This window comes from Hippoglossus stenolepis, chromosome 18, assembly GCF_022539355.2.
Source record: "Hippoglossus stenolepis isolate QCI-W04-F060 chromosome 18, HSTE1.2, whole genome shotgun sequence".
Taxonomy (NCBI): domain Eukaryota; kingdom Metazoa; phylum Chordata; class Actinopteri; order Pleuronectiformes; family Pleuronectidae; genus Hippoglossus; species Hippoglossus stenolepis.
Window position 1 is genome coordinate 20,894,515 of NC_061500.1, and position 14,517 is coordinate 20,909,031.

The 14,517-nt window shown below is 42.0% G+C and overlaps 1 protein-coding gene across 6 annotated transcripts in view; it reads right to left on the minus strand.

Annotated features, from left to right (window-relative positions):
* The window catches only part of scai (suppressor of cancer cell invasion), a 63,742-nt gene that overhangs the window by 15,816 nt on the left and 33,409 nt on the right, over positions 1-14,517 (minus strand). For all 6 annotated transcript variants that reach the window (XR_004694111.2, XR_004694112.2, XR_004694113.2 and 3 more), the window contains 3 exons: positions 12,657-12,758; positions 9,049-9,150; positions 3,214-3,292 (listed from right to left, as the gene is read on the minus strand). Coding sequence is in view for 1 of the 6 variants with exons in the window: in XM_035141520.2 (XP_034997411.1) it covers positions 3,214-3,292; positions 9,049-9,150; positions 12,657-12,758 (283 nt within the window). In the remaining 5 variants the exon portion in view is untranslated. The remainder of the gene's footprint in view (positions 1-3,213; positions 3,293-9,048; positions 9,151-12,656; positions 12,759-14,517) is intronic.

Below are 14,517 nucleotides of genomic sequence, written 5' to 3' on the forward strand. Positions count from 1 at the left end.
TATCCTTGATGATGTTGTAATGGAAAATTATATAATCATACTATACTATGTATTATCTCTACTTATGCATGCTTACGTAACCACACTATTATCTGTGTGGTACTGTATGAGGGTTCCAGAGGAACAAGTTCCCTGCTTCTACCTATAGGTTGATAAATAAAGGGCGGCTGTGGCTGAGGGGTAGGGCGGGTAGACCAAAAAGGTCGGCAGTTCGATCCCCAGTCTTTTTGGGCAAGATGCTGAACCCTGAATTGCCCCTCATAGAAACAAAAAAATCCTGCTAATAGATGCACTGTATGAACGTGTGTGAATGGGTGAATGGCAAACTGTACTGTAAAGCGCTTTGAGCATTATCAAGACTAGAAAAGCGCTATATAAATACAAAGATAAAGATAAGATAAGATAACGCCCCCTGTAAAATTTCAACAAAGCAGTCCCGGTGGTACGTTTCATAGACATGTACAAAAATCAGTAGGTAATACAAATACGGTTTCGCTGGTCTAAAGAGCCATGTTGCCAGAAAATATAATGCTGATATGCTGCACAACGGTACTCCCTGTTGTCATCCGCAGGCTCTCTACTATTGTCTTATACCATAACGTCCTCCTCACTGCCTGTGAAAATTAAAAAAATGTCAACCCAGTAATGGGAGAAGAGTGGTGGTAGATCCTCTCACGGTCTGAAAGGTGTATCCCTACAGTACATCGTGGCACTCCAGCCAAAGGTGGTCACCATGCCTGCGCTGTCAGCTCCCTGTGCTCCTCCAGACTCATCTCTTGAATAAGTGTCTGAAGACATAAACAAAGGAGAACCAGAGATAAAGCTTTATTATTAGCACTATACTATGTTAACTATATGACAATGTCAGTGATTAGGGGTTGTAGGCTGTAACCTTTTTTTTATCCCATCCAACAAGTGTGTTAAGATATTCCTGTAACATACTATCCCTATATAGTCTTGGTTTAATTAATGTTCAGTGGTGTCTCTTATATATTACAGTCAGTGATTGACGTACAATGCACAACTAACGTTACAGTAACATTACTCAGTAAGATGTAAACAACTGCAGTGTAAACACCAATGTGCATTGCATTGGTCTTGTTGATATCATGCAGATCACTGAAGAATAAAGTAAAAATAGTTTTATAAATACAAACCTGCGTACCTTCAGTTCTGTCCTTTTGCAGGGGTTCAATCTCTCCTCCTCCTCCTCACTGCTGTTGCTGCTACTCCGGGAGCTATCCCTCGTCTGTCCCTCACAGATCGTCTGCCCCTGCCTCTTCCTCATCTTTTCTCTTCACCTCAGTACAGCTGTAAACGAAGAAAACATATGTCTCCTGCTAACGCCGTCTCGCTGTTATCACACTATACTAATTTGTTTGTAAATGTTAGCTTGCACTAGTATTCAGCTAATTTAGCTACTTAACATCAGTAATAAAGCACTGCCACAGCGTGGTCACATATTTTCTACATACTATCAACTACAGTTTACATAGGAAATACACAAATACAATTTGTTAATATATTGATCTAAAGACACCTCATCACGGTAGGGAACTAAGCATAATGTGGTCGTCGGCATTTTGACGCAGGAAAGCCACCGTAGCTCTCTTCCTGCTCAGGAAGGCAGGGGGTGAAGTAAGGAGTATTGTATTTGTTGCAATGTAAGCTTCACCACTAGAGGCTGCACACTCAACCTTTAAGTGGTCATTTTTGGTGATTCACACACATCATACTTTAATGATCTCCTCCTTGAGGATAAACCAGAGTTCAAATTTGTTCAGGGCAATCTAAACATCTTTTGATGGATAAGGTGTGCTCTAGTGAGTTTTTGGGTGTGTCCATGGTGTTGCATGAAATGTCAATGTTTTGCTGTGAAACAGGAAGCTGTAACTTCTGCACCAAGTTACGTTCTTCATGGGGTTTTTTTATACGGCATGTCCTTGGCATGGCATCAAAGTTTGACGTTTTGCGTTGAACACAGGAACCTCTTCCAACTTGACTATATATTTTCCAATCTGCACAAAACTTTGCAAGACCAGAACCAGCTGAAATTTTGTCCAAAGACACTTAAGATTGTGATGAAAGTTTTTGTTAATTACTGTTTGACTCATGAAACATTGCAAACACATTGGAAATAATAAACATTTTGTTCCAATATGGGTTTTGCATATGGTTGTGGAAAAATGGCTCGATAACGCCCCCTGTAAAATTTCAACAAAGCAGTCCCGGTGGTACGTTTCATAGACATGTACAAAAATCAATAGGTTCATGTATCATAACAAAGCAGCCCGGCAGCAATTTCACCTACTTATTAAAATCGGTAGGTATATGTATCATGGCCAGACTTACAAAAAGTGTCTTGGACGCATACCCTACGTTGAACAGGATCATGTAAACTTCAAATTTGGTCAGTGCAAAGAAACAACCTCAACAACAAAAAGTTCAGGTGCTAATCGTAAGCAGTCTTTCAACAGCATGAGTCAGCTTTTAGCTTTTATGCTCCAGCCGCTGGAACAGTCTGCCAGAGGATCTGAGAGCAATTGTTGCAATGTTAAAACCTAATCTTAAAACCTATCTCTTCAGTCTTGCTTTTGACTTAATATAGAATAGTCTTTTAGACATTTTTAGATTTAATTATTTTCAGTTTAATATCTCTTATCATTATAACTACTTATTCTTACCATAGGCATTTTATGTCAACTTTTATTTAACTCATTTTGATTATTTTGTACCAGCTCTTCCTATTTTCTTTTATATTTATATTTTTCTTAATTAAGTTTTTATTCAACACTTTCATTTAATTTTTCGATTTATTCATCTTCATTTTACAGCATGCATTAGTCTCATTGTTTTTAATTGTTTAAATTGCTTCTTTTCTTTGCTCTTCATTTTTCTTATGTCTGTCTTTGTTATCATATTGTCAATCATATGTGAACCACTTTAAGTTGCACTAACCTGCATGAAATGTGATATATAAACAAAGTTTGATTGATTGATTGATATACATTTTACATCTCTGCCTTAAAAACGCAGATTATCTATTTGTACAATGTGCATTGGTGTTTAACAACACCTTACAGTGAATTCCCAGGCAAGGTAACTTTTGTTGTTTTGACACAAACAGAATCAATCAAAACTGTTTGGTGGCAAGTCATATCTAAAAAATGTTATGAATATTACAAGTGTGAGGTCTAGCAAATGGCATTTTACCTTCATAATCTGAATGTCCAGCAGGAAAGATTCCAGTTGCTGATAGGTAAACAAGCAGAACACTGTTGGCAGGCAATTCCTAGAAGTTAGAGCAATGGAAAAAAAGATTATATGAATGTGACATGTTAGATCCAAAGCAAAAACATTTCTGATGAAAAGGTTGCGGGGAGTTATATACTCACTGTCAACGTGCACTAGAATGCTAATATAATTGTCTGGCAGTTACAGTATGTACAACATTTATCAACTCAATTCTCAGTATTTACTGTTATTAACAGACATCCTGTATAAATATAAATTAGTATAAGCATCCGAGTGAGATACTGGAAGACATGAGCAGTATAAACGCTGAACACAATACACACAGAAATGTATCTTCTAGGCAAAAACTAGCTATGATTATCCTTAACTAAAGCAACAGATTGCCCCTCGCTTAATTCACAGAAACGGGATGTAAAAATCTCGTTTTACACACAAACACTGAAAACATTCACTATTGTATTTACTAAGGGTGCTCTGATTGTCACTCATGAAGTGCAACTCTCAACAGAGATGAGAAGTGATTGAGATGGCTCACTTGTCATTTTTTTCTGTAAATACTTTTGTATTCTAACTTAGGTAGTTATTTGATGACTACGCAACGTCTCTCCGGAGGCCGGGCAGGTGGGCAACACCACATGTGCGCACTGGCACCAGGAACAGGGGCTGCAGGCGTTGGCCTCTCTGCCGAAGAGGGACCCGGAGCAGGGGCTGCAGGGGCTGGAGACGTCGGCCTCACCGCAGATGAGGGACCCAGAGCAGGGGCTGCAGGTGTAGGCCTCTCCTCAGACGAGGGACCGGGAGCAGGGGCTGCAGGGGCTGGAGACGTCGGCCTCACCGCCGATGAGGGACCCAGAGCAGGGGCTGCAGGTGTAGGCCTCTCCTCAGACGAGGGACCAGGAGCAGGGGCTGCAGGCGTTGGCCTCTCCGCCGACGAAGAACCAGGAACAGGTGCCGCAGGCGTCAACCTCACCGGCGACGAAGGACCAGGAGCAGACTAGGTGTGGAGACCGGAACATGCGTCTACATCCCAGCCAACATGTCTGGAACCGGAGTTGCACCATACTCCGGAAATCCCAGTTGGGCGGGGACGCGAAAGTTAATTTCCTTGGCCGTTTGTTTTGATTACCGCCTCCGTGAGAGCCGCAGGGAGAGAGCCGGCAGGCAGAGTCTCCCTTCTCCCTTCTCTGAGCCCAAGTACCCTCGCCACCCTGGACTGTCGGCTCCTTCTCTCCCACCTCCAGGGCCTTCATCCTCCAGCGTCTCTCCGCAGACAGCCTCTTCACCCCTCAGCACAGAGGTACCCATGCAGCTGGGGAGGATGAGGCTCACCCCTGCAGAACATCAATGTGTTTCCTCCAGAGCAGGGACCTAGCAACCTAAGGCACACGGCGCCATAATCATTGGCACACAGGCGATTTCTTATTAAAGAAATGTTCAAAGGTTTTGCCGTCACGCAGCCTGTATTATTTAGCTTGATTGATGTTAACACCTCCCAGCCACTAGGTGCCAGTAATGCGCCATAGGCTGGATGCCAATTGCCATTAAATAAGAGGAAGAAGAAGCCTCCCAACACTGTGCCGAATATTCAGTGTTAAGCGCCACTTTGAAACAAGGCACGAAAGAAGTTTCAAAGATCAGACAGACAAGGGAGAATCAATCAAATGTGCAGTGTCCAGGTATGGGAAGCAAGCCAACTCTCTCAAAGTCTTTGCCACTGCCAAAAACCATGCGACTGAAGCAAGCTTTCACAACTCTGAATATGAGTGGTGGGGTTGGTGGGGTTAATGACAAACTTATTATTGCAATCATAATGAGATAAAGATCTTTCTTTAAAGTGTTGTTCTATATATAGCCAATATGGATGGAATAAAAGGACATGTCTGTTGGAAATATTAATGTGGTTCAATAATAAAATTTAATATAAAAAATGTTTGATATGGCACACTAATTAACAAGAAAATTTCACATTGGCACTTATTGTCAAAAAGGTTGCCGACCCCTGCTCCAGAGGCTCTGCATCTACTGTGGCCAGGACAGCCACATTCTAGCCCAATGTCCTGTTCTGCCAAAAGAGCAGGCTCATCAGTCACAGGGGGGGCACTGGTGAGCCATTCATCTATAGTTTCATCCCCTCCACATCGTATTCAACTTATAGGTACTGTGTCCTGGTCGCAAGTTTCCTTTCCTCTTCAAGTCCGAGTAGACTCTGATGCAGATGACAATTTTATTGACTCTGACTTAATTTCGAAGTCTCAAGTACCCTCTGAGCCCCTTCCTGAACCCAAGGACGTGTTTCCCCTCAACGGGAGGTTTCTTGCCAGTGTCACTTATTGTACTGTCCCAGTGACACTACTACTTTTTGGTAATCATCACAAGACTATTTCACTTTTCATCATTCCATCACCTACTTCACCGCTAGTGCTAGGTCTCCCTTGGCTTAAGCTCCACAACCCAGACATAGACTGGTCTACCTCTTCCATTACCAATTGGAGCCTGTTTTATTATTCTCACTGTTTACACGCCGCCATCCTTACCAATGTAACTATCACACCAGTTCCACCCAAACCTGTTGATCTCACCTCCGTCCCCACTGATTATCATAACCTCCAAGAGGTTTTCAACAAGGATTGTGCTTGTTCCCTTCCACCTCACAATAGGTGATCAAGGGGTCTCTTTGATTGTGGCTCTTCAATCACTCCACTCTGCATTCTTTTCCTGCCGGCTCACCCCAGCAGAGAGCAATTATGATGTTGGGAACTGAGAGCTGCTGGCGGTTGGATTAGCCCTCCAAGAATGGAGGCACTGGCTTGAGGGCTCCACTCACCCATTTGTGGTATGGACTGACCACAAAAAACTGTCTTACCTCCGTTCTGCTCGCAGGCTCAACTCACGCCAGGCTCGGTGGGCTCTGTTCCTGGGCCGGTTCAACTTCACACTAACCTACCGGCCAGGCTCCAGGATCATCAAGGCTGACGCCCTTTCAGGTCAGTCTGCCCCTCCGGTTTAGTATTCGTCAGAGGAAACTATCCTTCCATCTTCCTGTGTGGTGGAAGCAGCCATGTGGGAGATTGAAAGAGTGGTCCAGGAGGCCCATATGATCAAGGTTGTCCGACGGACCGGGTATTTGTGCCTGTGTCTGCCAGATCTCTGGTTCTCCAGTAGGGACAGGCTTCCAAGGTTGCATGCCATTCAGGTTTCCATCGGACTCTGGCTCTTCTACACCAACGCTTCTGGTGGCACTCCATGTCTGCTGACACTAAGCAGTATGTTTCTGCCTGTTCTGTCTGCGCCTGCTGGCCTTCTTCGTCCCCTCCCATTCCTCACCGTTGTTTCACACAGGGGTCCTCAGTTCTCCTCCCAGGTATGGAAAGCTTTTTTCCAGGCTTTGGGGGCCTCGGCCAACCTGTCATCAGGTTACCACCCACAAACCAATGGCCAGACAGAACAGGCTAATCAGGACCTGGGGGCAGCCCTTCGTAGTGTTACCTCTTGTCACCTGGCTTCCTGGTCCACCCACCTCCCCTGGGTGGAATATGCCCAAAACAGACACGGCAGTCCCCTCTGTAAAGGGGCATCTCCGGCATGCCTGCCGAGTCTGGCATGAAGCCCGGTCAGCTCTCACCCGCACCGCTGCTCGGAACCAGAGATTGGCAGACCGCCACCGCACTCCAGCCCCAGATTACCAGCCCGGCCAAAGGGTCTGGCTATCCTCCCTTGAACTCCCACTTCAAACTGAATCCCAGAAACTGACACCCAGGTACATTGGCCCATATGATATTGAACGCATTATTAATCCCTGTGTGCTTAAGCTAAAGCTGCCCTCCTCTTTGAATGTCCACCCTGCTTGTCATGTTTCACTCCTTAAGCCAGTCTCCACCAGCCCTTTAAGCCTTCTGGCCGAACCCCCTCCACCCCCCTGGGTCATTGACAATCAACCTGCATTCACCGTCAGGCAGTTGTTGGATGTATGGAGGTGAGACCGGGGCTTCCAGTACTTGGTGGATTGGGAGGGGTATGGTCCGGAGGAGCGTTCATAGATTTCCCGCTCCCTCATCTTGGACCCTGATCTCCTCAGAGACTTCTACGCCCAGTACCCGACCAAGCCTGGTAGGCCGCCAGGAGGCATCCCTTGAGGGGAGTTACTGTGGTGATTCCGTGTTTGTTTTGGTTTTGTTGTATATTTTTTGTGTTCTCTCTCCCTCTCCCCTTTCTGTTCTTTGTCCTGCAAGGCATGTATGTGGCAGGGGGCGTGGCTGGCTTATCTTTCTCTGTAGCAGACAAGGCACACCTGCTATCACTCAACTTATCAACCTCCCCAGTAAAAGCCTAGTCTTGACTCCACTACTCTGCCAGATAATTCCATCTACTTCGGTAGTTGCTCTGCGTGTTTGTTCCTTGTGAATTCTTCGGTGTTGATTTTTTGTAGAACCTCACCATTGTTTTTTCTCCCTTTTACTCAGGTTATCCTGTGCCTTGCTGTTGCCTTCACTGTGTCTGCAGTGACTTGGTTTAACATTGCGAGATAGACCTTTTTTTTTCACCCATTTCCCTGGGAATAAATGGATCTTGATGAAAAATCTGCCATGTTTAGGAGACTGGTATCTATCGGTGTATCCAATTTGGTATGACTTGATTGAATTAAGCGTACTGGTGGCCCTTGGCAAATACTGTATTTATACTGGTACTCTCCATTCAAAAGGAATATCTTTTGGGAATGAATCAATCAATATGCCTTTGTGTAAATCTAGGATTGAGGAGAATGTTTTCTTCTTACATTAAAGCCAATATACGCTCTCCAGAGAGTTACAGAACTTTGAGCCTGGTCTCTATTCATTCAGTTTACATGCTTTGCAAAAATAATAAGGCCCAAGCCGAATTCAAGTCTTATTTGATGGTAACTGTCATAGAAATTAACCCATTTTATCCCTGAATGTTGCTTATATGCTGAAATAAAATAATTAAAGCAGAAGTCCTCACAACCTCAAAGTGACAGGAAAAGTGTATTGTTATTTTGTCACCGTCCATCACAATTTCGATTCTCAGTAGTGAAATCAAAGCTTGATCCCTCCTGCAGCTCTTCAAATAATGCTCTGATTCATTCATTTTAAGTAAAAACAAGCTGCATGTATGCATTTACTTATGTATTAATTTAAAACTATAGACGTATTTCAGACAGCCTATTGCGAGTGTCTTATTGATAAATGGCTATTATGAGATTTAAGGTATTTATTATGATTCAACTTTTAGAATAACCTTGATATGTCAGTGTCCTTTCTTATGTGTCTATATCGATAAAAAAAATGTTGCTCATCTAGGGATTTTTTAAACCTGTCAAAAAAACCTAAACAAAATTATCATAATTTCTACTTTGCATGAAGGAGTGATATAAAAGTGTGATGCCGCACTCTTTCACGAAATGTTCACAACTCTCGAGATCTACTTTCAGCTCGATTCCTAAGATACTGATATATACAGGCCACAACAACAGTTATAATGACTACAATCTTATCATAAATATTCTCTCAGTAAGACATACCTACTATATACATACATATTATATATGTATATATGTATAGACATACATATTATCTTTATCTGAAAATATATAACATAATATAATCTAAATAATATAATAGCAGTAGAAATATACGAATCAGAGTACTGACAATGTCACAAACCAACTTTGACATATATTGAGTATTTCACCTCTTAACAACCTTACATGTCTAACAATAAACCATTTAATTGAAATGATATTATCAAAAAAAGGCTATGTTAAAAAGGAATACTGACCTTAAAAGAGGCAGACAAAAAAGTAAAAAGCTGGCTGAATGTTGGCTTGTACAGCAAATACTTGTGAGGGTTTTCTCGTTTAGCTGGCTTCTCATTGGGTTCCTGTGGAGAAATATGTTATATTATTACTGTTCATATTTCAGTTCAAGTCTATGCATATTTAAGGGAAACTGAAACTGTAAACAATTTTCTATTATAGGCTACTGTAGCAGGCCTAACATGGGGACATACAGGTAGTTGCTACCTAATGTCCCTGTGAGACACTATCATTTATGAGACACATTTTTACTGTTGCTTTAGTGGGAACGTCCTTCTCAGAGTCATGGCATGAGATAGTTCAAACTATTGCTGAGCCTCCACACCTACTCTGGGTCTTCCCCATGGTGTCCTTCTGGTTCATGGTGCATTGAAAACCTCCAGAGGAAGGTACACAGGGGTCATCCTGGCGAGATGCCCTAACCGTCCAACTGTTCTCTTTCGACTTGAAGAAGCAGAAGTTCTACTCCAAGCTCTCTCTGGATGTCCAAACTCATTACTCACACATACACATTGCTACACATTACCACCGACCCGCCTGTCCATCTGGTGCTCCATCTTCCTCTCACTCTTGAACAAGACTCTGAGACACTTTAACTCCCTCACTTGTGGCAGCAATCCATCATCAAATGTTTTCTTTCATGACTTTCTCAAACAACAACCTGAATTTTTCTATTCTTACATACTGGAGGAGTAAGAAGCATACATCAACCACCACTACAGCCTGTGCGGAATTAGGCCCAATCCCATTTCACCCGACTTAATCAATAAATTGGCTATCTTTTCCCTTCCTTTGAAGGGTGGTGCCCCAAGGTAACTTGAATCAAAAAAAGTTCTTATTTAATATTAATATGTTTAATATTAATATTCATTTTTTTCTGATAACCAAATTTATTGAATGCCCAAAGGCACACCATTAAATGATGTCATGCTTAAGGTATAACAAACACAACAGACTTAATGTGGGTGGCTATCTGCCTCAACCAGTTAGGGTGAACGGAGAAAACTTGGAAAGAGAGGAGAGGTGGGTGGAAAAGGGAAGAGAGAGGGGATAGGTGGGGGAGAGGGGAGAGAGAGGAGAGAGAGTCTGCTATTCCAGAGGTACTGTTCCTGATCTCCATGCAGCATTGAAGAGGTGGGTCAGCCATGACAGCTTAAAACATCCAGAGCCATCTGCATCTCAGGGCAAATCTCATCCAGACAAGGCACCTTGCCACTGGGGAGCTTCTAAACAACCTCAGCAACCTCTGCCAGAGATATGTGTGATGCTTCCCCCGAGTCTTCAGACTCTGCCTCATCCAAAGAAGATGTCTCCAGTCTAGGTCAGCAGTCCCCCAACTGTGCCCAGTCTGGGGCAAGCCCTGCTTTCCTTTTGTGAGCTGCTGAATTACTGAGTTGTGCATGGGACCTACAATCCATGGACTTTGCTGCTGTTAATAATGAAGCACAGCATAAGTTCAGTCAGGAAGACTTAACCTGCTTATTGATCAGCTGATTGTGGGCGTTCCTAAATGGCCAATCAGATCTGCCACGGTCTCTTTCAGCTAATCATTCAGCAGCTGTCAAACTTTAAAACCCCTCTCCTCTCTTCCGCAGTCGGCTGTCATTCAGTGATGCAAATAACCCTCCTCCACCCCAATCTCCTCCAGGTCAGACGAATCATCATCACCTCATAAGGATCCCCGACCTCAACTGATCATGATCGTATGTATAATCCTGTATCGTGTTGGCAGCCGATCATGGATCACGATGATGAATCCCGACAGTGTCAGTGGATCATGATGATGGATTGTGGATTATGGCGGCATCTGATCATGGCAGCAGCTGATCCAGCACTAAATTCAACAAGACTGCCTGACACAATATACCTATTACACGTGGCATCCCTCACATGTGACTCTTCCTGAGGTTTCTATGTTTTCCCCTGTTAATATGTTTTTTTTTTTTAATAGTTTTTCCTTACTCTTGTTGAGGGTTAAGGGCAGGGGATGTCAAACTTTGTGATGCCCAATGGACAATGTTCGTGAATATGGGCCATCCAAACAATTTGATTGACAAATTGAACCACCACCAGTGTCTAGACCCCAGGGGGGGGGATTCCTGTTCTACGCTCTGCTTCACCCCCTTCTAATCCTGATGACATCACACAGGTGTCTAAAATGCCAAAGACTATAACATTCACATTACTTCTGTGCACTTGTAAAATAAACATTGTTAAATCGTGAATCAAGTCTCTCCTGATTGAAATATGTCTATGCCCCTCAGAATGGCGCTGTTGAATACTTGCTGTAAATAAATCAGAAATTTTTCTTCTTAAAAGAAATTTCTGCTTCTAACCAAGACTTGGAAGATGACTATGGATACCATTGGAACTGTGCCCACCTGCTTGTACTTTTATTTGGACCAGGATGTAGGATTCACCCTGACCCCCAGGAACTGTTTTCAGAGTCAATCTGTGAGAGTTTTTTTTAACTTTTAAAATGCTAATAATTAGACTTCCATCATAAGGTAGGACATATATTATTGTGGGGAATTTAATATTCATGCAGATTACTTTTCCTGACAGCTCATTGCTGAAATATTTTTGGCTCTTGACTCAAAAGTAGTGCGGCCTTCTTTTGCACACATAGATTGTATAGTTAAATCCTTTAACTCCCAATATTTATCAGTTTTGGATAAGGTGACTTCAATAAAATGAAATTTACCCACTATCTACTTATAGGTAATTTCATAGGTACTTTTTCATAGGTATTCCATTTGTGGATGTCTAGCAACTTCTTCCAGGTAAAGTGAGACATGACAAAAGTTTTGATCATTGCTCAAGATAGCATAGCTCACTAGGTTTAAGAAATATGTGTTATCTATAATCAGGCAAAAACTACGAAACTGAGCTAGGATGAATATTTATTGTTTTGTGTCATCCCAGATGGACTACTGCAATTAAATTGTTTTGACAACTCATCTCTGAACATCTATAATTGGTCAAGAATACTGCTACTGGACATTTAATCAGTTCCAGGAGGACCCACATCACACAAATTTTCTTTGGCCTAACATTTGGTGATTCAAAGGCATTTTAAGGTAGTTGTAATCACATATTATCGTTCATGGTCAGGGACCAGTGTAAATGTGGGACCTTTACAACCAAAATATGTCTTTAGACCAGAGCATACTGGCCTCACTCTAGACTAAAAAAGGTGAGCATGGTGATTGAAGATATCGACTGAAAACCTTACCATGAGGTATACAGTCTGTGGTCTCCATGGATGCTTTTAAATATCAACTGAATACCCATCTCTTAATACTGACTTTTATTTCAATCTGTGATGTGTTGTGATTTGCCAGTTTCTGGTGTGTTTCTTTTGGGATCCTCAGTTGCATGTGTTTAGTCTATATTTTTAGGGTTGTATTTTTAACTTTTGGCTTATGTTTTTTATGGTATAATTATTTTTTTGTAAAGCCCTTTTTGAATTGTATTTCTATGCAAGGTGCTATACCAAATATATTTTAACTATTATTGATAATGTGGAAACCTTAAGTCACCAGAGGATTTAGAAAAACATGACACTCACCAGTGTTCCTTGTTTGGAGGTCTGTGTAGCTAGGTTAATAGGTTCCCTCTCCAAAGCTTGTAGCATGCGAAACATATCAATGGTTAACTCACTGAACTTCACCTAAAAGAGGAGGAAAACAAAACTGACGTCAACTGACTGTTGAAAGATTTGTGGAGTATCAACATTTAAGGCATTGCGTTTTTAAATGATCAACATGCAATGAAGAAAAAGGAAGTCCATTGCACAAAAAATTTGAGGGAACACTTAAATGACACATCAGATCTTGATGAACGAATTATTCAAGTTGAAAAACTTATATACATTGGATAATTTGTTATCGAAACAGATTACGAAACAGCGATCAATGGAAACCAAAATCATCAATCCCTTGAGGGCTGGATTGAAAACCACACCTAAAATCTAAGTAAAAAATCTAAATTACAAGTTGATCCAACTTCCATGAATTTCCTCACGACAACTCATAATGTGACTGGCCTCTGTGTGCCTGTATGCAATCCCTAAAATGTCTGGGCATGCTCCTGATGAGTTGGCGGATGGTTTCCTTTTTCCTTTTTCATGGCCTCAGACAGGCCTCTCTCTACTCGTCCTGCTGGATCTTGGTATTGCATTATGACACCATTGATAGCAGGATTCTATTACAGAGATTGGAGCATGTTATTGTGATAAAAGGAACAGCATTGGCTCATGTTAACAATGACTCTTCCATGCACCCAAAAGTTAGCCATGTAGTTGTACAAGGTTCTGTGCTAGGACTAATACTTTTCCCATTGTATATGCTTCCTTTAGGGAATATTAGCAGAAAGCACCATCTAAATTTTCAATCTTACGCAGACCCAACTATATTTAACTATGAAGCATGATGAAACTAATCGAAGTTCGAAGAAAAATACCCTAAAATTCACTCATTATCTACTCAACACTATGCGGGTGGAGGGTTAAATGAAGTGTTTGGGTCCACAAAACACTTCTGGAGTTTCAGGGGTAAACAGTGTTGCAGCCAAATCAAATGCAATTGAAGTAACTGGGGACAGATTCTTCAAAAGTAAAAAAATCGACAGAAAAAAAACATAAAATGGCTTCATACTGCTCCTGTGGTGTCATCCAAGTGTGTGTGAGCTCGAAACAGTGTCATTTACACCATGTTCTGTTCCTCTGATATCCTCCTCGCACGCACACACCGCACACAAGCTATCGCCCAAGGGTACGCACGAGTGCTATGTCCGGTAGCAGACATTTAGGCTACAGTTACTTCAATTGTATTGGATTTGCCTGCAATACTGTTTACCCTTGAAACTCCAAAAGTGTTTTGTGGACTCAAACACTTCACCCACCCCTCTATCGGGATAGTGGTGAGTGGATCATTTTTCGGTGAAGTATCTTCCATCTAGGTCTGGATGACCTTTTTGTCTTAAAAAAAAAATACTGAATTCATTGCACTTAGCCCTAAAACCCTCTGTGAAACATTATCTGACTAGATAGTTATTTTTGGAATGAAGTTAACTTGGCCCTCAGCTCTACTTTAAAGAACTCTAGAGTAATGGGATCAAAGGGGTTCCTCAAAAGGATGCTGAAAAATTACTCCATGCACTTGTTACCTCTAGACTGGACGACTGTAATTCTTTATTATTTGAATGTCCCAAGAAGTTTCTTGAAAAGCCTTCGGTTTGATCCAAAATGCTGCATCATAAGTACTATCAGGAGCAAATTACTTTGTAAAGTTGTTTTCAGACATGACCTGCAGAACTCTGGAGAATTGGATACAGACTTTTCCCCCATGTACAACGCAGCAGGAGGTTCTCTGCACAGATGCATTCACAACAGCAACAAGTACTTCACATTATTCAGGCGAGAGCTGCAG